This window comes from Cervus canadensis, chromosome 31 (genome assembly GCF_019320065.1).
Source record: "Cervus canadensis isolate Bull #8, Minnesota chromosome 31, ASM1932006v1, whole genome shotgun sequence".
Lineage (NCBI taxonomy): Eukaryota > Metazoa > Chordata > Mammalia > Artiodactyla > Cervidae > Cervus > Cervus canadensis.
Window position 1 is genome coordinate 31,125,285 of NC_057416.1, and position 22,314 is coordinate 31,147,598.

General features: G+C 40.9%; 1 protein-coding gene and 1 non-coding gene across 2 annotated transcripts in view; one reads left to right on the forward strand and one right to left on the reverse strand.

Moving 5' to 3' along the window:
- Positions 1–20: 20 nt before the first annotated feature.
- BAG4 (BAG cochaperone 4) overlaps positions 21–22,314 on the forward strand; it is a 29,388-nt gene continuing 7,094 nt past the window's right edge. Inside the window, exons 1-4 of the mRNA XM_043454444.1 lie at positions 21–566; positions 14,340–14,447; positions 20,750–21,004; positions 21,473–21,727. Of these exons, the coding sequence (XP_043310379.1) occupies positions 297–566; positions 14,340–14,447; positions 20,750–21,004; positions 21,473–21,727 (888 nt within the window). The 5' untranslated portion in view covers positions 21–296. The remainder of the gene's footprint in view (positions 567–14,339; positions 14,448–20,749; positions 21,005–21,472; positions 21,728–22,314) is intronic.
- Positions 8,680–8,785, reverse strand: LOC122432663. Its single transcript, XR_006266927.1, has one exon. It is a non-coding gene; the product is annotated as a U6 spliceosomal RNA (small nuclear RNA).

Below are 22,314 nucleotides of genomic sequence, written 5' to 3' on the forward strand. Positions count from 1 at the left end.
ATACCTTTTCCATATCCCTAACGGGGAAGAGGAGTCTAGACTGCACCGACAGTGCGGAGGTGTGTTCTCCCTTTTAGGAACGCTTGTTCTCCTGCTTCCTAGACCCCAGAGTCACGGACACCGCCCTCGGCCTCTCAGGACGCGGAAGCGGAGGGGGGCGGGACCCGGCCTAGGATTGGCTGTTGCAGGCCGACCCCCTTTCCCTGCGGTCCATTCGCGCTCCCCCGCCGGCGCCTGCGCGGTGGGCCGGCCGTGGGGGACAGGGGGGCGGGAAGCGCCTGGGGGCGGCAGAGCCCATGTCGGCCTTGAGGCGCTCGGGCTACGGCCCCAGTGACGGCCCGTCTTATGGCCGCTACTACGGGCCTGGGAGTGGAGATGTGCCGGTGCACCCGCCTCCGCCCATCTACCCCCCGCGCCCCGAGCCTCCCCAGCCTCCCATTTCCTGGCGGGGGCGCGGGGGCGGCCCGGCGGAGACCACCTGGCCGGGGGAAGGCGGAGGAGGCGATGGCTACTACTCGTCTGGAGGCGCCTGGTCAGAGCCGGGTCGTGCTGGCGGAGGCCACCAGGTGAGCTTTGCGCCACCGGTCCCCGGGGTGGGGTAGGGGGTCCGATAGGGGAGTCTTTGGGGGTGAGGGCCATTGGGATTGATACAGCTCCCAAGAGTTCGTAATGAATTGGGTTTCGTGCGTTTTCCTATTACGGCTTTGGAGAGACAAGAGACTAGGATCGTGGGTGGGGGTATATGCTTGTGTTTTCTCTACCCCTCCTGTTGTGCTTCAGCCGTAATAAATGTTTTCTTACCAGGAAAAAAAAAAAATCTGCGCTGAACCTGCTAAGCTGAGTAGAAGGCTGTGAATCTCTCATCTGGGGGACGAGGTTGGGCTGGACTGACCTGGCTTTGCTTTTCCAATCCTAACAATTTATCCTGCGTGGTTCGTGGGGGCCGGCTCTCTCCGAGGAGGGAGGTGGCCGCAGCCCCCTCCCGCTGGGAAGGAACGCGAAGGAAAGGGAGGGACCTGGGCATTTAGCCCTTTGCCCCTAAAGCATTGCCCGGCATTGAATCACCGATCATCATTAGTGTTGGAAAGCACCTATCCGTGGGTTGTATATAATCTTAACGGTGACTGCGACGTAGATGTCATCACAGCGTCCCCGTTTTACGATGGAAGAACTACTGGCCGTGAAAGGTTAACTCACTTGCTCAATGTATTCAGACCTCTGACATTTTATTTTGTGTCGTCGTGCCGGAAATATACTTCTGTTTTGTTAATGCAATATTCTTCGTAGAGGATTACGGTTCTATGGTGAGGGCACACCTCTTCTTGTCTTCAGGAATTATAACATTCTCATTGGTTGAAATTTAATAATGAAATTCCCAGACATTGCTGGTGGAAATGTAAAATGGTTCAGTGTTTTGGAAAACGGTTTGGCAGTTCGTAAAAACGTTAAGTGTACTGTTAGCAAGCCTGCTGCTAGATATATACCCAAGAGAACTGAAAACATGTCCAAATAAGAACCTGTACACACATGTTCATAGCAACGTTATTTATAATAGCCAAAAAAGGGAAATATCCCAAATGCTCATCAACTGAAGAATTGATAAAAATAGTATATTTGTACCCCTGGAGGGAATGGCAACCCACTCCAGTATTCTTGCTTGGAGAATCCCCATGGACAGAGGAGCCTGGCGGGTTACAGCCCATAGGATCGCAAAGAGTCAGACAGCACTGAACGAACGACCAAGCACAGCACAGCACAGGGTATTTATGCAATGAAATTGTTTAGCCGTAGAAAGTAATGAAGTACTGAGACATGCTGTAAATGGATGAACTTTGAACATATGCTACATGGATGAAGACGCAAAGACCAAATATTGTATGAATCCATTTTTTGGAAAAATCCAGGATATAGAAATCTGTAGAAAAATTTGTTTCCAGGGGCTGTGGACCTGGGGACATTGAGGAAGATAGATAAAGGGTATGGAGTTCCCTTTGGGGATGATGAAAATATTCTGGATTTAATGACGATAGCTGCACAGGTCTGAGTATATTAAAACCATGAATTGTACACTTTAAAAGGGTGAGTTTTATGGTATGTTATATCTTTAAAAAAATTGTATGAGAAAAAACATGTAGTGAGAGGTTAATTGTTAAGAACGGTCCATAATTTCTCTGTCTAAATCTGGAATAAGGAGCTGTGGGATTTTGGTCCCATGACGGAGTAGCGTGATGAAATACTTGGTCTGTAAGTAGGCAAACTAGACTGAGGCTCACTTGAAGGGATAGAGGGGAGGCCTGCTGAGCTGAAGACTCTGCCTGGACTTGCTGTGGTATCAAAACAAAAATATGTTTTGTTTTTGTTTTTGGTTAGGGTTAGAGAGGACTTCCTAGGTGCCTCAGCAGTAAAGAATTCGATCCCTGGGCTGGGAAAGTCCCCTGGAGAAGGAAATGGCAACCCACTCCAGTATTCTTGCCTGGGAAGTCCCATGGACAGAAGAGCCTAGCGGGCTACAGTCGGTGGGGTCACAAAAGGGTTGGACATGACTTTGTGACTTTTTTTTTTTTTTTAAGGTTAGGGAAGTTAAGATCTCAGTGTCGTGCAGGGAGTTGGAGGTTAAGGTGGAGAACAGGTGTGCACGCAGGTGGGTGATGGTGCTGGAGGGGTGGAGGATAAAGCTGGAATGTGTGATGGGCATTTGTCAATCATTTCAAGAGTCTTTCAGGCAGATATTTCTGAAACTCAAAAAGTATCGGATGATAATTTCTTAGGTAGCAGTAGGAAACTCATACAAAAAATAAACGTGATGTCCTACATACTGCAAATGTTTTTTCTAAATCTGTGGCTTGTCTTTTGACTTTTTTGTGGTTTTTGACATATGTTTTGCATTTTTATATAGCCAAACATGTCAGACTTAAAAAAGGTATAGGAACCCTTTACAACTGTACTCTAAAACTGTGGGCCATGGACCAGAAGCTTCAGCTTTGCTAGGGTGCTGTTAGAAGTGCAGACTCTTTCTTCCTCCATACTTACTGCTGCTGCAGATTAATAAGATCCTCAGGTGAAGCATATGCATATCATGTTTGAGAAGCGTTGCACAATGGAATTGAACGCGTTGAGATGAGGTTGCTCTGAACCATTACAAAGGCTTGACTCTATATTAATGTATTTAAATATGGCAGGAGAAAAATGGAGAACCTCTTACTGTTTTCTTTTCTTTTTTTACTTTGTTAGCTAGACTTGCAGCGCTGTAGTTTGATTCCTAAGCTTGCAGCACATACATCACCTAGGAGCTTGTTGGAAATGCTGTATCTCAGGCCCTGCCCAAAGCTTTTAACAAGACATCACTTTGCCGACAGAGGTTTGTCTAGTCAAAGCTGTGGTTTTTCAAGTAGTCATGTACAGAAGTGAGAGCTGAACCAAAAAGAAGGCTGAGCACCGAAGAATTGATGCTTTCGAACTGAAGTGCTGGAAAAGACTCTTGAGAGTCCCTTGGACAGCAAGGAGATCAAACCAGTCAATCCTAAAGGAAATCAGTCCTGAATATTCACTGGAAGGACTGATGCTGAGCTGACACTCCAATGCTTTGGCCACCTGATGCGAAGAGCCAACTCATTGGAAAAGACCGTGATGCTGGGGAAATTTAAGGGCAAGAGAGAAGGGGGTGACAGAGGATGAGATGGTTGGATGGTATCATCAATGGACATGAGTTAGAGCAAGCTCCACGAGATAGTGAAGGACAGAGAAGCCTGGTGTGCTGCAGTCACGGGGTTGCGAAGAGTTGGACATGGCTGAGTGACTGAACAACAACTGGTTGATTCACATGTTCCCCAAGAACAAGTCATCTGAGAGAGTGCCGAGATAGACGGAAGCTGGAAGCCGCAGCCTCTTATAACCTCATCTTGGTAGTGATACACCTTCACTTATGCCATACATTACTAGTCACGGAGACTGACCCCGGTACAGTGTGGGAGGCATCTTCACTCAGATGTGCATACAGAAGGCAGGAGTCATTGGGAGTCATCTTGCAGGATGGTTACAATGGGAGGGTTTGGGGAGACAGCTCAGGTTAGGCTCCCAAATTAGGTCAGAAAAGAAAACGGCATGTGTTTGAACAGTCTGAATGTAGATAGGTTTTTTCCTCAACATTTTATTATAAATATTTTCAAACATAGAAAAGTTGTAATTGTACGTGAAGACCCACATACTCACTACCTAGATTTTAGTAGCATTTATTACATTTATCACGTCTATCTATCTTATTTTTTGGTTGTGTTTTATAATGAGTTACATAGATTGAAAAGACATTTTCAAAGGTGTGTATCAACTGGAAGTGAGGATTGCAGGAGAAACAGAAGGATTCTGAATTTTTAGTATTTCCTAGGATTAACAAGGAAGAATAGATTTTTATGGGAAGATGTGGTTTAGTTTTGTACCAAAGAACTAGGGATCATTTCTTTTCAAAAAACGATGTTGATTTGTTTGGCTGCATCAGGTCTTAGTTGGGGCATGTGGGATCTTTGTTGCATCGTGTGGGATTGTTTGTTGCGGTGTGGATGTGAGATCTTAATTCCACAGCCAGGGATGGAACCTCCTTCGCCTGCATTACAAGGTGGATTCTTAACCACTGGACAACGAGGGAAGTCTCACCTTTATTTCATTTCTGCTGGAAGCCAGTTTGTGATGGTGGTTACCAAGCTCTGGATGCAGTGTATGAGACTGATGAATGAGATGCCTGAGATTTTGTTTTTGTTTTCTGATACCCAGTTTTACAGTCTGTGGCATTGAGGAGTTGTTGTCTGTGGGAACAAAGCAATAGATGTGGGACTCAGCAGGGAGTCAGGGGATGGAGACAGTGATTGGAGAGTCACTACATGGAAGCATGGGTGAATTACCTGATTGGGTTATGCTGCCAGGGGAGAGCTTTGAGATCTAGGAGGGTGGCAGAGAGAGAAAACCCAGAAGACAATGAAAGGAGGAAAAGCAGGATGTCATGTAATATAGACCACTGCTACTTTGCAGGTTAGTGATATGAGAACTGAAGAGAAGCATTTGGATTGGCAGTTAAAGTAGTGTTGATTTTAGTGGTGGGACTTTAAAATAGTATTAAAGTTATGATTGAGGGATTTGGGAAGACAACTAGTATAAACTATTAGTAAATGAGAAAATGACCACTTGACTGGGAACCAGGGTTGAGGGAAGCATTTTTAGGATTCAGTGGCTTGAGAATGTTTGTCAACAGAGGAGAGAGAAAGCTAGTAGATTGTGAAAAAAGATACTAACAGAAGGGTGGAGTGTGTCTTGGGGAGAGGTGGAGTAAGAAGTGAGGAAGACCCGAGAAACCTCCTCAGAGCTAGAGAAGGGGAAATGAAGCTGTTGGGAGGGGAGGGCTTTGCAGGAGTTTCAGCTCATGGTTGATGAAGCAGGAGGCTATCTGAGGGTCAAGGAAGTGGGATGGGATAGCTGAGAACTTGATATGGTGAGTATTTGAAGCAGGTGCTAGGGAAAAGGAAGGCTGTGTAGGGAAGCACGGCAGAGACCCACGTGACAGTAAAGCTGAGATTTGTGATGACGGGCCAATACAGGAGCAGGAAGTGCTTTTTAGTGATTTTTGGAACAGATTGCTATAAAAATAATTTATAATGTATTTTTCTAATGTGTGTGTGTGTGCTCAGTCATGTCCAACACTTTGCAACTCTATGGACTGCATGCAGCCCGTCAGGCTCCTCTGTCCATGGGATTATCCCAGCAGGAATACCCGAGTGAGTTGCCGTTTCCTCCTCCAGGGGATCTTCCTGACCCAAGGATCCAACCCATGGCTTCTGCAGCTCCTGTGTTGGCAGGAGGATGCTCGACCACCCAGACACCTGGGAAGCCACCTGGGAATTTTCTAATAATTTTTGTCTAATTCTTGTGAAAAAATATAACAAATTTGTAAATGGATCGTAGGTAGAAGCAGCACTACTCAGATCCCTCTGCTGTTTGATTTGTCTGGGCTGGGGATATTTTTTTGGAGTCATGGTGGCAAGTCATTTTGTAAAGTTAACCGTATATCATAAGAAATAGTTATCTTCTTATGGGACTAGATAGTTCTACTAAATAGTTCTACGTATTTCTAGATAAATATGAAAGGAGTTGACTTCAGCCTTCACCTGAGATTTAGGTATTTCTTTTCAAAAGAGAAGAAAGTAAACTTGCATTATGTTCTTGCATAATTTTAATAAAATATCCTTCATCACAAGAACTTTAATTCATGATATTCTCACTTGAAAAAACCTTTTATCATACTTGTTTAGTTTATATCATCTTTTAGCATTACCTTGGCTAGTTTCAGACAGCACATAAAAAGTTTGGAAAGACTTGGGCACATAATAAAATTGGCAACTTGATTTATAGAACAGCTTCAGCCAGCTTCCTGTGAAACCAAATGCTATTTCATAGAATTAGTGTCATGTTAGGAAGGTGTTGCAGAGAAGGCAATGGCATCCCACTCCAGTACTCTTGCCTGGAAAATCCCATGGACGGAGGAGCCTGGTAGGCTGCAGTCCATGGGTTCTCGAAGAGTCGGACACGACTGAAGTGACTTAGCAGCAGCAGCAGGAAGGTGTTGAGCTGCAGACTTTCCTTGTTATTGGAAATATTTTTAGACTTGTTCCATTTTGTCCAAAAGGGGGAAAAAAAAGCAAAGGCAATCTTCTTAATTAAGACTTAATACAAAAAAAAAAAAAAAGACAATACAAATAATTTTTACTGCTTCATTGACATTCTTTTTTCATATAAAAATTGTGATGTATTTACATATTATAAATGTTACCATTTTTAAGGTATAGTTCTGTGAATTTTGACAAATGCATATGATTATGTAACCACTATCACAATCAAGGTATAAATATTTATCCACCTGTTTAAAAAAAAGGACTCTGAGGATAAAATGAAAGATTAACTGTTTATTCATCTCTAAACCCCATTAAAATTACAGAAAGAGAACTATGTTCTTATTTTTAAAAATATTTTTATGAGCTCATAACATGTAGGTATGTCTACACATATATGTTCAATGTTTCAAATGTGTTTCAGTCAGTTGCAGTCATTCTTTTTATTGCTTAAATGATCTTATATTAAGGCAATGGGAGTCCCCTCCCCTCTTCTTGGCTTCGGAGTTCTTTTGACATGACCCAATGATTTTTTGACAGCTTCTTTGATTTCTGGTACAAGATATGCTAGGCTTATTATATAGCTTGTCCCAGATGTCATACTCAGCCATTCCATTAAGAAGCCTTGATTTTTGTTTTATTTTAATTAGAGAATTTTATTTAGAAGCTATGTGTGTCAAGATCTGGATAGGAAAATAGAACCTACACTAGTTCCTTTATAAGAGAGAATTTGATTTAGGAAATTAGTTAAATGGGTGTTAAAGATCTGTAAAGGTAAAAAGAGAATATGGAAGTAACTCAGAAGATAGTTATGGCAGGGAACAACCTCAGTTCTTGGGACTGGGGAATAAAGAGGGAGAGATTGTGGAATTAATAGAACCTGGAAACTTGGAAGAATGACCTTTGTCGCTGGAACCAAGGAGGCCCTGGTATTGGTACTTGCGAGGGAGTTCTCAGGAAACCAGAGGAGCCTGGAGATGGCTGCTGGCCAACACTGCCTGCAGGTTGACGGGCTTTGCTGGGCTGGCACTGGCAGAAACAGGAGGCAAGCAAGCAAACAGGAAGGATCAAGCCCATTCTCCCTCCTCTAACCTGGTGCCCCCTATTGGCAGAATCACATAGTAAACAAGTGATAAAGAGAAGTGTTTGCAGACTCCTGATCCTGCATCTCAGAGCCAGCTACAGAATGCTGGGTTTGGAACTGAGGGCCAGTTGTCGTTCACTCACTCGTATCTGACTCATTGTGACCCCATTGACTGTTGCGCGCCAGGCTTCCCTGTCCTGCACCATCTCCCGGAGTTTGCTCAAATTAACGTTCATTGTGTCGGTGGTGCCATCCACCCATCTGGTCCTCTGCCGCCCCCTTCTCCTTTTGTTTCAGTCTTTCCCAGTGTCAGAGTCTTTTCCAGTGAGTCGGCTCCTTGTGTCAGGTGGCCAAAGGATTGGAGCTTCAGCTTCAGTATCCAATGAAAATTCCAATGAAAATTCAGGGTTGATTTTCTTTAAGATTGACTGGTTTGATCTCCTTGCTGAGGGCCAGTAGTTTTTAAGATCACTGGTACAGAAGTTACATTTGGTGTGAGGTGTACTGATTGCTATTGTGTTGTCATTGCTTCTAGACCTTTTAAATGAACAGAGTTATACAAAATGAGCATTTAAAAAGATTTTTTTATTGACGTATAGTTGATTTTCAATGTTGTGACTAAGTATTTTAAAACAAAAATAAATGAGTTCATATTTGTGTTAATTTAAATTTAATGTCAGATTATTTTTCTTCTTAGATTGTGTTTATTACTTTAAAAAAAATTTTCAGCTTTATTGAGGTACAACTAACACATGAAATTGTAATATATTCAAAGCATACAATATGATAATTTGCTATATGTATGTGTTGGGAAAGGATTCTCACTATCAAGAATTAACACATCCATCGCACCTCACATATTTATCTTTTTTTTAATGAGAATACTTAAGTTCTATTCTCTTAGCTAGTTCGCTAGTTTCAATCATTTACAATACAGTGTTATCAAAAAATATGGAATGCTTCATGAATTTGCGTGTCATCCCTGTGCAGGGGCCATACTAAATCTCTGTTATCGTTCCAATTTTTGTATATGTGCTGCTTAAGTGAGCACTGTATTTATTAATTTTATATGGAAATCTTGGTTTCTAACAATATTAAGGTAATTACAAATACTTGTATTAATTCAATCCTGCAATAACATAAAATAACTTTAAAATAATGCCAGGTTCCAGCTCGGGCATGACAGTGTGAGCAGCTCTTGTGGGCCCAGTCCTCCAATAAACTGGTGAAAAATATTTTTAAAAAACAACCATATTAAAGTCTCTGGAAATCGTTTCAGGGAATTTAGCAAACGAAGAAACATTTATGATAGAAAATGTACTCAAACTCAGTAAGAGTAGTGAGATTCTGTGGGATCCTCCACCTCTTCCACCCCAGCTCGGTGATACAGAAACTCCATTCCAGACGGGAGGGCAAATAAAACAAAGCTGCTGGCTCCCCAGGTCCCAGCCATCCTGGGAGAACAGCACGTCAGCATTGCTCATCTCGCCCCCAGCTACTGTTGCAGAGGCCACATTCCGGGCAAGTGTGGTCAGTAGTGGTGTTTCTACCCCCACCCTGACCCTCCCTGTGGAATGGGGGCTTTACCTTGAAGGGCAGCGGGGCTCTGATCGCCCTGTCCCTGGTTTGGAGGCACGCTGGGAAGGCCTGAGGCTCCTGTCTTCCCGCTTCCAGGTGCTCAGCTCTTACTGCAGGGGTGTCTCTCACAGAAGCACACCCTTGTCCCCAACCCAACTGCAGAATGTGCCTCAGACATTTTTCTCTGGAGGCGGAAGATGTAAAACCAGTAGTTCCTAATGTTTTCCCAAAGGAACTGACTTTATTTGCATCAGAATATGGCTAAGCTGAAGCCTGAGGATGTTCTCAGAAACTTTGAGGTTGCTGTGAAAGGCAGTTGGGAGGAGATCGGTAGATTCACTGCAGATAAAGACTAAACGGTAGGCCAGCTAGTTAGCTGGAGAGAACTGGGGAAGGAGATAGCTGGGAGGAGCCCTCAGAGTCAGAACACATCTCAAGACACTGACTTTGGGAGGTGTCCCTTCCAAGGAACCCAGATGTGATTGGATCAGTTTGTGGAACAATTCACATCCCAGGGTCTTGTTGAAATAGTAGAGAAATAAGCTGAAAATTTGTGGAGTTTAACAGCTCCACAAATATTTATATATATTCAGTAAAGAAATTAAAAAGCTGCATTAGAAAATACTCACTTGATGCAAAAGCAGTAAAGGAAGAACAGAGGAACAAAACCAAATATGAGATATAGAAAACAGAAAGTAAAATGGCAGATGTAAATCCAACTATATCCATAATAGCACCAACTGTGAATAGATTAAACAATCCAATCAAAGACAGGGATTGTCGGACTGGATTAAAAAAAAAGGTTCAACTCTATGCTGTGTGAGATAATAGAACAAAAATACATATATATTGATCTCTAGCCCAGGTTTTTGGCATAGGTCTCTTGGAAACCCTTGTAATTTCCTGAGTCATAAGTGGAAGAAGCCAGTCAGAATTTATACCACAAATCACATATTATATGATACATGCTACCATTTATATGAAGTGTCCAGGGTAGGCATATCTATAGAGATAGATTAGTGGTGGTGCAGGGCTATAGAATGGCAGATAGGAGGGTGTAGCTGATGGAAACAGTTTCTTTTGAGGTTTGAAATGTTCTGCAATTGATTGTGGTGATGATCACATATATTGCTTTCGTATATCTGGATATACTAAAAACCATTGACTTGCACAGTTTAAATGAGCAGATTGTATGGTAGTAAATTATGTCTCATTGAAGCTGTTAGCGCAAGTAGTAATACCAGTATTTTGACTAAGAGATAACTAATGGATGCAGTTGAGGTTTCTTTACCATTCATCTGGTCCTTGGAATATATTCCACTGAGAATGTACAGTCAAAGTAATATGATTTAAAAGTCATTAGAAATAATTCTTTTTTCTGTATGGTTATGTTACCAACTTGATGTTTAGTTATCAGTTGATTTTTCCTGTAGTAAAAAACAACTCCGAGTTGTAGCTTACAGCAGTGACTATTTGCTGCTCACGTTCTGTGAGGTTGCGGCAGGGGCTCATCTTCAGATCCCAGGCTGGGTTCAAATGACAGCATTTCTTTGCATTTCTTTTACCTTTAGAAGGTATACCATTAACGATATCCTTCAGAAGATTGTTCAAGAGTTACTTGAATTAATTTTTTTGTATATGTGTGACTATCAATTTGTTAGGGTTTTTTTTAAAGATAAAATACAGTTTGAATTTTAAATTTTCACATAAATTTAAGGACTGTACTTTTTTTGTTTAGTCCTGTTGGGTGGCTTGCAGGATCTTTGTTCCCCAGCCAGGGATGGAACCTGTGCACCCTGCAGTGGAAGTGAGGGCTGCCAGGGAATTCCAGCACTGTGGGGTTTTTAATTCATTATTCTTTCTGTTGATTGTTTGGCTATGGCTTATCTCCCTCCTCTGAGGAGTGTAAACTCTGGGGGGGCCTCCACGTTCCTCCAAACAGTGCAGTGCTTGGTTAATCGTGGGTCCTCAGACACATTTGTTGAAATAAAGGAGTGAAACGTGTGTGCGCTGTCGCTCAGTCGTGTCTGATTGTTTGTGACCCCATGGCCTGTAGCCTGCCAGACTTCTCTGTCCATGGGACTTTTCAGAAAAGAATACTGGAGTGGGATGCCATTTCCTCCTCCAGGAGATCTTTCCAAACCCAGGGACTGAACCCGCGTCTCCTGCGTCTCTTGCACTGCGAGTGGATGTTTTACCACGGAGCCGCCTGGGAAACCTCTTGATTTCATTATTCTTGTATACCTCACCTCCCATTATGAAAATACTGATTTCCAATCACACCAGTGTAATCATTCATTAGCAGTACCAACAATGTTGGTAATTATTAATATGCTTACTGAAAAATTCATCTGGGGGAGTCTGCAGACTATTTACCTCAGTTGTAATGTTGGTCAGATTACTGTGCTTTATACTCAGTTGAAAGAATTTCCTCCTGTGAAGTGTCTTATCAATTCAATATTTAGTGTTTATTTTATTTTGCTTCCTTTCAGGGATTTAAAAATACTTCATTATCTTTCATAATTATGTAAAATGTTCATAATTATTCTAAAGTCAAATGTACAAAACAAGATGTATTTAAGGGAAGTCTACCTTCTGCCCCATAGCTTTGTTTTTTAACTTTTTGTTATGGAAACTTGTGACACATTCATTGTGTAAAAGTAGAGAAACTAGTGTAGTAAAATTCTCAGATATCCATCACTCATCTTCAGCAACTATCAGGTTATTGTTAATCAAGTTATTGTTCATTAGACACCCAATCACTTGTCACACTGTTAATTATAGTAGTTTAAAAATAGGTTTTAATATTTGTTTAGGGTAGTCATGAGGGCAAGTTGGTATTTTAAGAGAGGCAATCCGCCCTACTAGGAGAAATAGATGATTCGTGAAAGCTCTGTAGATGGTAAGAAGTTATGTGGTCCAGAGCTGAGGAGGGATTTGGCCTTTTAATAGGGCCAAAGACAGTTCATGCACACGTTCTGAGAAGACAGGGACAGATTGGTAACTTTAGAAAGTAGGAAGACAGTTTCTGTGTGATTGCTGCTTTTTTTTTTTTTTTGTGAAAGATGAGATAAAGTTACCAGTTGATGAGTGAGGGGTGTCATCATAAGAGGATGCTGGAGATCTGAGAGGACAAAAAGGTGAAATATTAGCTGTTGTGCAGAGTGGGATGAACATCCCCAGGAAGGGTGGTGTGGTTGTTAGGCCATGCTGAGGGTCTGCTTGTGTGAATCCAGAGAGCTTGTGTTTCTCTCCACTAATACTTTGGTGAGGTACAGATGGGAAGTCAGTGGGTAATTGGTTTTTGCAGGGTGAGTACCTCTGAGGGAGAGTGGTAAGGGATGAAGGTGCTGGAAAGCTGAGTAAGGAAGGAGTGAGGAGAGGGAAGGTGGAGAGGCAGTAAAAATGTGTGGGGGCTTTGGAGAATCAGTAGGAAGGGACAGAAACCAAGGAAGTTCTGGGGATTTAGGTGTCGGTTCACCATTGCTGGGGTGAGTCAGCTTCAACTCTTGTGTTTTCACCTCTTTTTAATTAAGATTCAAATTCTTGGTAGAGAGAAACAGTTAATTAGTCAAATGCCACTTTACTGGGGGGAAGGAAGGGGAGTCATTAATCAGGAGAATTTGCCTGATTGAGAAATCTGGTTGTTAGAATGTGAAGTTTGCTTGTTTCTATATTGCTCTAGTTGCTTTATTATGTAAAGGAGATGCTACTTGCCCAGCTTGTATAATGTCATGTGGAATAACTGCATGCTTTGAAAACAAAGTGTTATGAAACTGGTAAGTAGTGCAGTTAAGCTCAGATGGTGATAATTAAATTCTCAGTGACTACAACTGCCAGTGAATTTCTTTGTGAAACCATATTTGAAGATTTGAAGATCCTATTTAAGCTTAAAATTAAACTATAAAGCTCAAAGCAAAATAGCTCAATTTATGGGATAAAAAGTGCATATATTAAAATAGCCTGAGAAGTTTTGAGTTGATCTTGTTTCTTATCAGAGTATTTTGGCTTATTGCAAATGATTGGAGTGAAAGCTGTAGAAATTAATGTCATAGCTAGATTTTCTCCTTGGAGTGGTAATTATTCTACCTAATTTCCTGATACTACAATGCGGGAGGCCCGGGTTTGATCCCTGGGTTGGGAAGATCCCCTGGAGAAGGAAATGGCAACCCACTCCAGTACTATTGCCTGGAGAATCCCATGGACAGAAGAGCCTGGCAGGCTACAGTCCATGGGGTTGCAAAGAGTCGGACACGACTGAGCGACTTCACTTACTTTCACTTTCACCAGGAGAAAGCTTAGCCTAGCAGAAAGTGGAAGAATGTAAAAAGCTAGGGGTGTGGCAGGCAAAGAAGTAGAGTATTGAAGACATTTGCATTTGAAGTAAAGTTTAATAGTAAAAGACTTCCCAGGTGGCTCAGACTGTAAAAGTGTCTGCCTACAATGCAGGAGACCTGGGTTCAATCCCTGGGTTGGGAAGATCCCCTGGAGAAGGAAATGACAACCCACTCCAGTACTCTTGTCTGGAGAATCCCATGGACGGCGGAGCCTGGTCAATGGGGTCGCAGAGTCGGACACGACTGAGCGACTTCACTTTTCACTTAATAGTAAAATGTTAACTTGAAGTTGCAAAGCTATTGAGATAAGTAAATGCTACTCTTAACAATGGCAAACAACTGTAATTGGGCTGCACTCATTAAATTAGTAGTGATGGGTTAGGGATTGGAGAGGGATAAAGGAACTGAATGTCTCTGGTTTTGGTTAATTGTCTGGACATAGTAGGTATATCATTTGTTATTGTATATAAGTGGCATAATACACAAGAACAGTTAATAACTGCTTTGTTCTCAGACACACAGTTCACCATGTATCTGCATCAGTTTTAATAACCAGTGATTTTAGAATGGGGTCTCATTGCTTTTTGTCTCTTGACTTCTTCCATGCTTACAACTGCTTCTATATCAGCTTTTCAGAATGATGTAAGGAAAAGTAAGTAAAAGTGAATTTACTTTCCTTTTTTCCCTTAGGAGCAGCCACCATATCCTAGTTACAATACTAGCTATTGGAATTCTACTGCCCGACCTCGGGCTCCTTACCCAAGTACATACCCTGTAAGACCGGAAATGCAAAGCCAGGTATGATCTGAAATTGATAGACTTTCTGAATTTTCTCTTAATGATCTGATTTATTTCCAGAACCTGTGGAAATTTTATAGTAAAGATGTGTGGGGTTTTGTTATGTAATGGAGTCTATCTTAATCATTTTAATGTTTTTAACTCAGAGATAGGGAGATATCTAGGCAGATACTACGTAAGGCAGAGGTGGCTTGACATATGATAGATTATTTCTCAGGGCCTGGAAACAACAAACGCAAAATGTACCTATTTCTAAAAATGTGTTATTTTATGGAGCTATGATTGACATATAACGTTATATTAGTTTCAGGTATATAATGTAAAGATTCAGCATTTATATGCTTTCCAAAATGATCACCACATAAGTCTAGTTAACATCTGTCACCATACATAGTTACAAATTTTTGTTTTCTTGTGATGAAAAAAGTTTTTAATGTATTATTTTTGGCTCCAGTGGGTCTTCCTTGCTATGCAGGCTTTCTCTAATTGCGGAGGGCGGGGGCTGGTCTCTAGTTGGGTGTGGCACGTGGGCTTCTCCTTGCAGTGGTTTCTGTTGCGATGTACAAGCTCTAGGGTGCGAGGGCTTCAGTAGTTGCAGTTTCTGGGCTCTAGAGCACCGGCTCTGTAGTTGTGAACCGGCTTAGTTGCTCTGTGGCATGTGGGATCTTCCCGGGCCAGGGATCAAACCATGTCCCCTGCAGGGGCAGGCAGATTCTTTACCACTGAGCCACCAGGAAAGCCTCTGTGATGAAAACTTTTGAGATAAACTCTCTCAGTCAGTTTTTAAATGTACAATGCAATATCTAACTATAGTTACTAGAGTACACGTTGCGTTCTGTGGTTTATTTACTTTATAACTGGAAGTTTGTACCTTTTGACCAGCAACCCGCTGCTCCACTTCTGGAAACACCAGTCTGTTGTCTGTGTCTATGAGTTGGCCTTTTTTGTTTGTTTGTTTTTTAGGTTTTACATATAAATGAGATCATGCAGTATTTGTGTATCACATTTAACTTAATGCCTTCAAGGTCCATCCATGTTGTCCCAATGGCAAGATTTCCTTGGTTTTTTGCTTGAATAATACTCCATTGTGTGTGGGTATATCTGTCTCACTTTTTCTTCATTCATTCTTCCACTGCTGGACATTTAGGGTGTTTCTGTGTTTTGGCTATTTAAATAATGCTGCAGTGAACATGCGGTACTTTTTAAGTTGGTGTTTTTGTTCCCTTTGAACATATTCCCAGAAATGGAATTATTGGATCATACGGTAGTTCTGATTTTAGTTTTCTGAGGTACCTGCATACTGTTTTCCATAGTGGCTGTACCGGTTTACCTTCCCATCAACAGTACACAAGGCTTTCCTTTTCTCAGCATCCTCACCAGTACTTCTTGTCTTTTTGAGAACAGCCGTTCTCATAGGTGTGAGGTGGCGTGTCACTGTGACTTTGATCTGCATTTTCCCGATGATGAGGGATGTTGAGCACCTTTTCATGTACCTGCTGGCTGTCTTGTATGTCTTCTTTGGGAAAATGTCTATTCAGATCTTCTGCCCACTTAAAAAAAGTTATTGTGTATGATGGCACATGGCGTGCAGGATCTTGGTTCCCCAATCAGGGATTGGAGCTGAAGTTATATTTATATCTCATATGTGTTTTTATGCTTTTACTACTTGTATATGCATTTTTATAGTGCAATTTAACATTTTAAAAACATATCAAGTTTTTAAACTTGATGTAAGTGGTTTCATCCTAGCATTCCCTTGCACCTTGCTTTTTTTAACTCAACATTGTTTTTCCCTTTTCTATTGTACAACATACAAGATAAGCATTTCCCTAGTGTGTGGAATTGGTGGGTTTGGGTATGTACATCTTTATTTAATATAGCCAAATTACTTTTCACAGTGATTAGAGAGCCAAGAACTCCTTTATTTTCTTTGCTGCCAACCTACTCTTCAGAAGATTTAAAAACGCTGAAACATCTCTGAACTGTGATCATTAGCTCATGCTTAGTCATGGTCTGTAACGATTGCAAGGCTAATACATGTTCTTCTGACTCTGGTTGTTGTAATCATGCATGTTGTAGCTCTGATCTATTGACCCAGAGGGTACTTGGGAAAAGTATGATAAACACACAGGTTTTCTAGTAATGATTGTGGTGGGGGTCTTTGGTTTGCTTGCCTGACTGGGGATCAAACTCTGTGCCAAAGCAGAGTCTTAACCACTGGGCCAGCAAGGAAGTCCCTGTGGTGGTTTTTTTTCTGTTGTTTGTTTAAAGTCCTCTCATTGGTCACAAATGCGACTTGTTTTTCTAAAGCTGCTTTCCCACATATCTAAAGGATGAAAGACGGATGTTTTCACATTGATTTTCTGATGATGAAGATAATTCTCCTGACTTCTGGAAGATTTCACCACAGAACACCGAGTGCCTAGGAACAGAAATGCTCAAAGAAAGACAACTGAAGTCCTCTTATAATGTTCTAAATTGAGAAATCAGGATACAAAAGGACTTTGGTCAGAACCTGTAATACCTTTTCATTTAATTTAAAGGAGAACTGGGTTGTCAAATACAACTTATTAAGTATCATGGTTTGGAGCTCCTGTGAGACAAAAATTGGACCAGTTCTGTAAGTAGAGATGCTGCATGAGGAAGTGACCAGTTGAGGATGATAGACTGGGCAGTTCCAAAAGCGAGTGTCAGCAGAAACTCAAGTTAGTGTTGACTGCTGATAATTGTGAAGGCTCGGAGTCCTTTTGTGGTGAAGCTTTCCATGTTTTTCAAGATAAGCACTACAGGAGGAATCGTGGTGTTGCTAACGGAAAAGTAATTTTTCCCACTTGGATTGGGTCTGTTTGCTGTTTGATAGTCATATATACCAAATGGGAAGGGAATCCATTAACAGTGTATCACTTTCTGGGTAAGAGACCTGGCCACTTTTCTCCCCTTTGGATTCTACATCTATAAGCAGTCCATCAATTGTAAAATCAACTTTTGGAAGAAGTATTTCCTCCTGGATAATCTCCAGCTTGCAGTGAGACACCATATGGTGTGACAGTATTTTGACTTTCAAATGCTGAGTCATATTTACATTTACCTCTAGAACAAAAGCAGCACTTGGAACATGTTTTGAGTTTTAAAAGCTCCGGTCTCTTGATTTCTTCTGGAATCCAGAATGAGACTTCTACAGAAATTCAATGACTGTCAAAGATTTTGCTTACTTTGCCTTATAGTGAATCAGTTTCAGATTTTATCTGTTGCCATATCAGCTGACAGGTTTCAAATCCCAGCTTGCTGTCTTTAGATACAAGTTTCCCTTTATGAAAAAATTGGACTAGATGGAAGTAGCTATGTTCTGTGCAGCCCACTAGACATACTTGGGATTTTGTGACCTTTCTTTTTTTCTTTTTTGGATGTGACATTTCTAATAGGATAATTTTTTTCTATAAAAATAACGCAACTCTATTACTAAACACTTGGGAGATAAACGAGAGAAGAGCCGCCGCCCCGTCACCACAGCGTGTCCGTATTTTGGCAAATTTGTTTTCAGTCTTCTCCCTATTGGATCTACCCAGTTTTAAACTTATTTTACATATGCTTTTTAACATTACTTTTTGGTTATCATATGTACTTGTTACAGGGTGAAATGACAAGAATTCTTTTTTTTTTCCTTTTTAATAGTGAGGAAATTTTCAAACATAATCCAAAGTAATGCGATAGCACAGTGATCTCCCTAGACCCCTTACTCAGCTTCAGAAAGTATCATTAATACATGGCCCTCATGTTTCATCCATGTTCTTAATGTACTTTGAAGAAAATTCTAGACATCACATTATTTCTCTTGTAAATACTTAAGTATGTATCTTTATTTTTTTTTATTTTTTTTTTATTTTTTTTTTACTGATTATTGAATTATATATTTTTTTTTTGTTATGTTCTCAATTATGTTTTTTTTTTTTATTTTTTTATTTTTTTTATTTTATTTTATTTTTTTTTTAGTATGTATCTTTAATATACAGGAACATTTTTAAAACATTACCACAATGCCATTATTAAAACTTAAAAAACACTAAAAATAATTCTTTAATGTCAATAGATGTCTGGTCAGTTCTACAGTGAATTTTAAGACAGAATAAGATTCCTTCAATGAATAGCCTATAATTGACTTAATCATTCCGTCAATACTGGACGCTTAGGTTGTTTTCGATACTGCGTGATAATGACTCATGCTCTGATGAACAAATCCATGCTTATAACATTTTCTCTGGTTGAATCATTTCCTTAGGAAGGATTTCTAGAAGTTGAAAAACAGTACAAAAAGTCACATTCTTTTTTTAATCATCTTAAGCTGCGTATGTTGTATAAGGGACTTTATTTTTGGGGGGGGGGGGTGCGCGTGCCCTGCAGCATGGAGGGCCTTAGTTCCTCCACCAAGGATCGAATCCATGCCCCCTGAGTTGGAAATGCAAGGCTTAACCACGGGACCACCAGGGAAGTCCCTGTCCCTCTTTTTGATGTGGTAGATTTGGAATCAGATTTAAATTTCATTTTCTTAAGTTATTAACAACTATAGAAGGTATGAGGTTTCTACTCTTTTTTTTTTTTTTTTTTTTTTTTTTTTTGTTTGTTTCTACTCTTTTAATTGGGGTGTAATTGACACTTAGCATTCATTTCAGATGTATAACATAATGATTCGATATTTGTATACATTATCAAATGATCACCAAAATAAGTCTGTTTTTTTTTTTTTAGTAGTATTTTTTTTTTTCAATTTCTCCTTTATTTATTTATTTATTTTTTTCCAGTGGGTTTTGTCATACATTGATATGAATCAGCCATAGATTTACCCGTATTCCCCATCCCGATCCCCCCTCCCACCTCCCTCTCCACCCGATTCCTCTGGGTCTTCCCAGTGCACCAGGCCCGAGCACTTGTCTCATGCATCCCACCTGGGCTGGTGATCTGTTTCACCATAGATAATATACATGCTGTTCTTTCGAAATATCCCACCCTCACCTTCTCCCACAGGGTTCAAAAGTCTGTTCTGTACTTCTGTGTCTCTTTTTCTGTTTTGCATATAGGGTTATCATTACCATCTTTCTAAACTCCATATATATGTGTTAGTATGCTGTAATGTTCTTTATCTTTCTGGCTTACTTCACTTTGTATAATGGGCTCCAGTTTCATCCATCTCATTAGAACTGATTCAAATGAATTCTTTTTAACGGCTGAGTAATATTCCATGGTGTATATGTACCACAGCTTCCTTATCCATTCATCTGCTGATGGGCATCTAGGTTGCTTCCATGTCCTGGCTATTATAAACAGTGCTGCGATGAACATTGGGGTGCACATGTCTCTTTCAGATCTGGTTTCCTCAGTGTGAATAAGTCTGTTTTATTATCACAAGATTCTTTTCTTATTCTCCTACCTAAAATGGGAAAGACTGTCTAGTTTTAGAAGGATGAGTCCAGGAAAAGTTGATTTCATTTTTACCATCTTAACAAGGTAGAGTAGAAATTAATAGAAAACCTGAAGGTAATCATTTAAAGTTTAGCCTTAATCTTATTTGGATTACTAAACTGAGGATTTTAGGTATCAACAGTAGTCTGGATAGGTGATGTAAAACTAGGAAGCAGTATATGAGGAATTTGTCCACTGTAATTTGGGAATCAGAGTGAGACAGTACAAAAAACACAGGCTTGGAGTCAGATCGGGTTCATCTCCTGGCCTTGCCACAATTATACTGACAACAATGGTGTTATAAAAATTATCAGTTATTGAGCATACTATGTGCCAGACACTGTACTGAGCATTTTATATATGTCATCTCATTTAATTTTTACAATAACCCTGCAGAATAAGTTCATGATTTCCATTTTCCTGCTTGAAAAAGTAGAGTAAACACAAAGCCTGTGGCAGGGCTCAGTCTCTCTGTGGTCTTTTTTCTATCTGTTGTATCAGGGTCCTTTCTTCTTTCTTTAGCCATTCTGCCAGGTTTCCCAGAACAGGCTCCCTCCTGTTAGGTGTGGCTGCCAGGTGTCCTTATGAAAATGGTTAATAGCACAGCTCTCAGGCCATTACTTCATTTTTCATCACAATAGACCTTCCCATTGTTAGGACACGGGCTCTAAAGTGATAATCTGAGTTTAATATATGTATACGATTATAATATAAGAACACCTCTCAAGGGTTGCTTAGGTAGTTGATATTTTCATTACTCATCTCCTTTCTTCCCAAAGTTCTCAAAATGAGGGCATTTCAGCTCTTGTACTCATTCATCTTTTTTCTCCCAACTTTGCTTTTTCCAGAGTTTGAATTCTTACACAAATGGGGGATATGGCCCACCATACCCCACTGGCCCGGGGACAAATACTGCCTCATACCCTGGGGCCTATTACACACCTGGGTATGCTCAGACCAATTACTCCACAGAGGTTCCAAGCACTTATCGTTCACCTGGCAACAGCCCAGCCCCAGTCTCCCGTTGGATGTACCCCCAGCAGGACTGCCAGACTGAAGCACCCCCTCTTAGGGGGCAGGTTCCAGGATATCCTGCTTCACAGGTGAGCACTCTTCTGTCGTCTTTTTAGTTTTTAACTATTAATGAATGGTACCAAGTTTATTTCTCTGTTCAATTCAAGAGGTTAGGTTTATATTTTTAAATATTTTAGGAATCTCTGTTCACTTCCCGGGGAGTTCTAGGATGTCTTCATTTGTATTTCCTGATAGCATTTATTTCTGGTATCTGAGGGACAGACTTACGCTGTGCTTCAGCTGTTAAAGTTTAGGCCCTATTCTTTCTGAGCTTGACAGTCAACAAACCTGCCCCTGGTATCTTTAGAACCAAGCTTTTGTAGGCTTGGAGAAGTTATTGCAACTGTTTAGAAATACTCCAGTTTAACCCTGTAGCAGTTGAAGTATACTCTGTTAAGTGGAGAGGAGGCATCTCAGGATCTGTTTACACTGGAATATTTTCATTACTTAAGTGTTTTTTTAGCAATGACCAGCGTATTTCCTTCCTCTCAACCCAGAACCCTGGAATGAGCGTGCCCCATTACCCTTATGGGGATGGTAATCGTAGTGTTCCACAACCAGGACCGACTGTTCGACCCCAGGAGGACTCATGGGCGCCTCCAGCTGCTTATGGAATGGGAGCCCGGTACCCCTGGCCTTCAGCTGCGCCCTCAGGGCCACCAGGGGGTCTCTACATGAACGAGGGCACTTCCTCATGGCCTAGCAGTGGCTCTCCTCAGCCACCTGCTTCACCGCCACCCCCACAGCCTAAGGTAGGAGACCTGCTAAACCTTGTTCTTTTAATGTTGGGGTAATTGAGAGAGCACAATATGGGGTTTCTCTGCATCAGCCTGTGTTAAGTAGGGGGACTAGTTTCAAAAACCTGGTGGCCACCACCTACAACTTTATGTAACCCAGTTCCCCCCCACCTTTTTAAAAATAGACTTTATATTTTAGAGCAGTTTTAGGTTCATTTCTTTTTTTTTTAAAGAGAGGAAAGTGCTCATTTTCTTATTAGTTGTAATACTATCTGAATGTTAAAATCAAAGATTAGATTTGTTACCTCTGTCTCCAGACAGAAGACAAAACCAATGTGAAATAGCATGGTTTTATTAAACTGTACACTTAAACATCATTTGCTTGTGGCCAGGTTCCTTTTTAAGATTTGTCTTCAGGTTTTCTCTCTCAAGGGGAACGGACTATCTAATTCCCATTTATTAAGTCACTGATCAGATTGTGAGGTGATAAAGATAGATTATGAGGTGTTCATGATGATGACCTACTCAGGGTAGATTCCAGCCTGTATACTCAGGAATTCTCTGCCTTTTATCTTTTCAGAGCTGTATTTTCCTCAAATGAT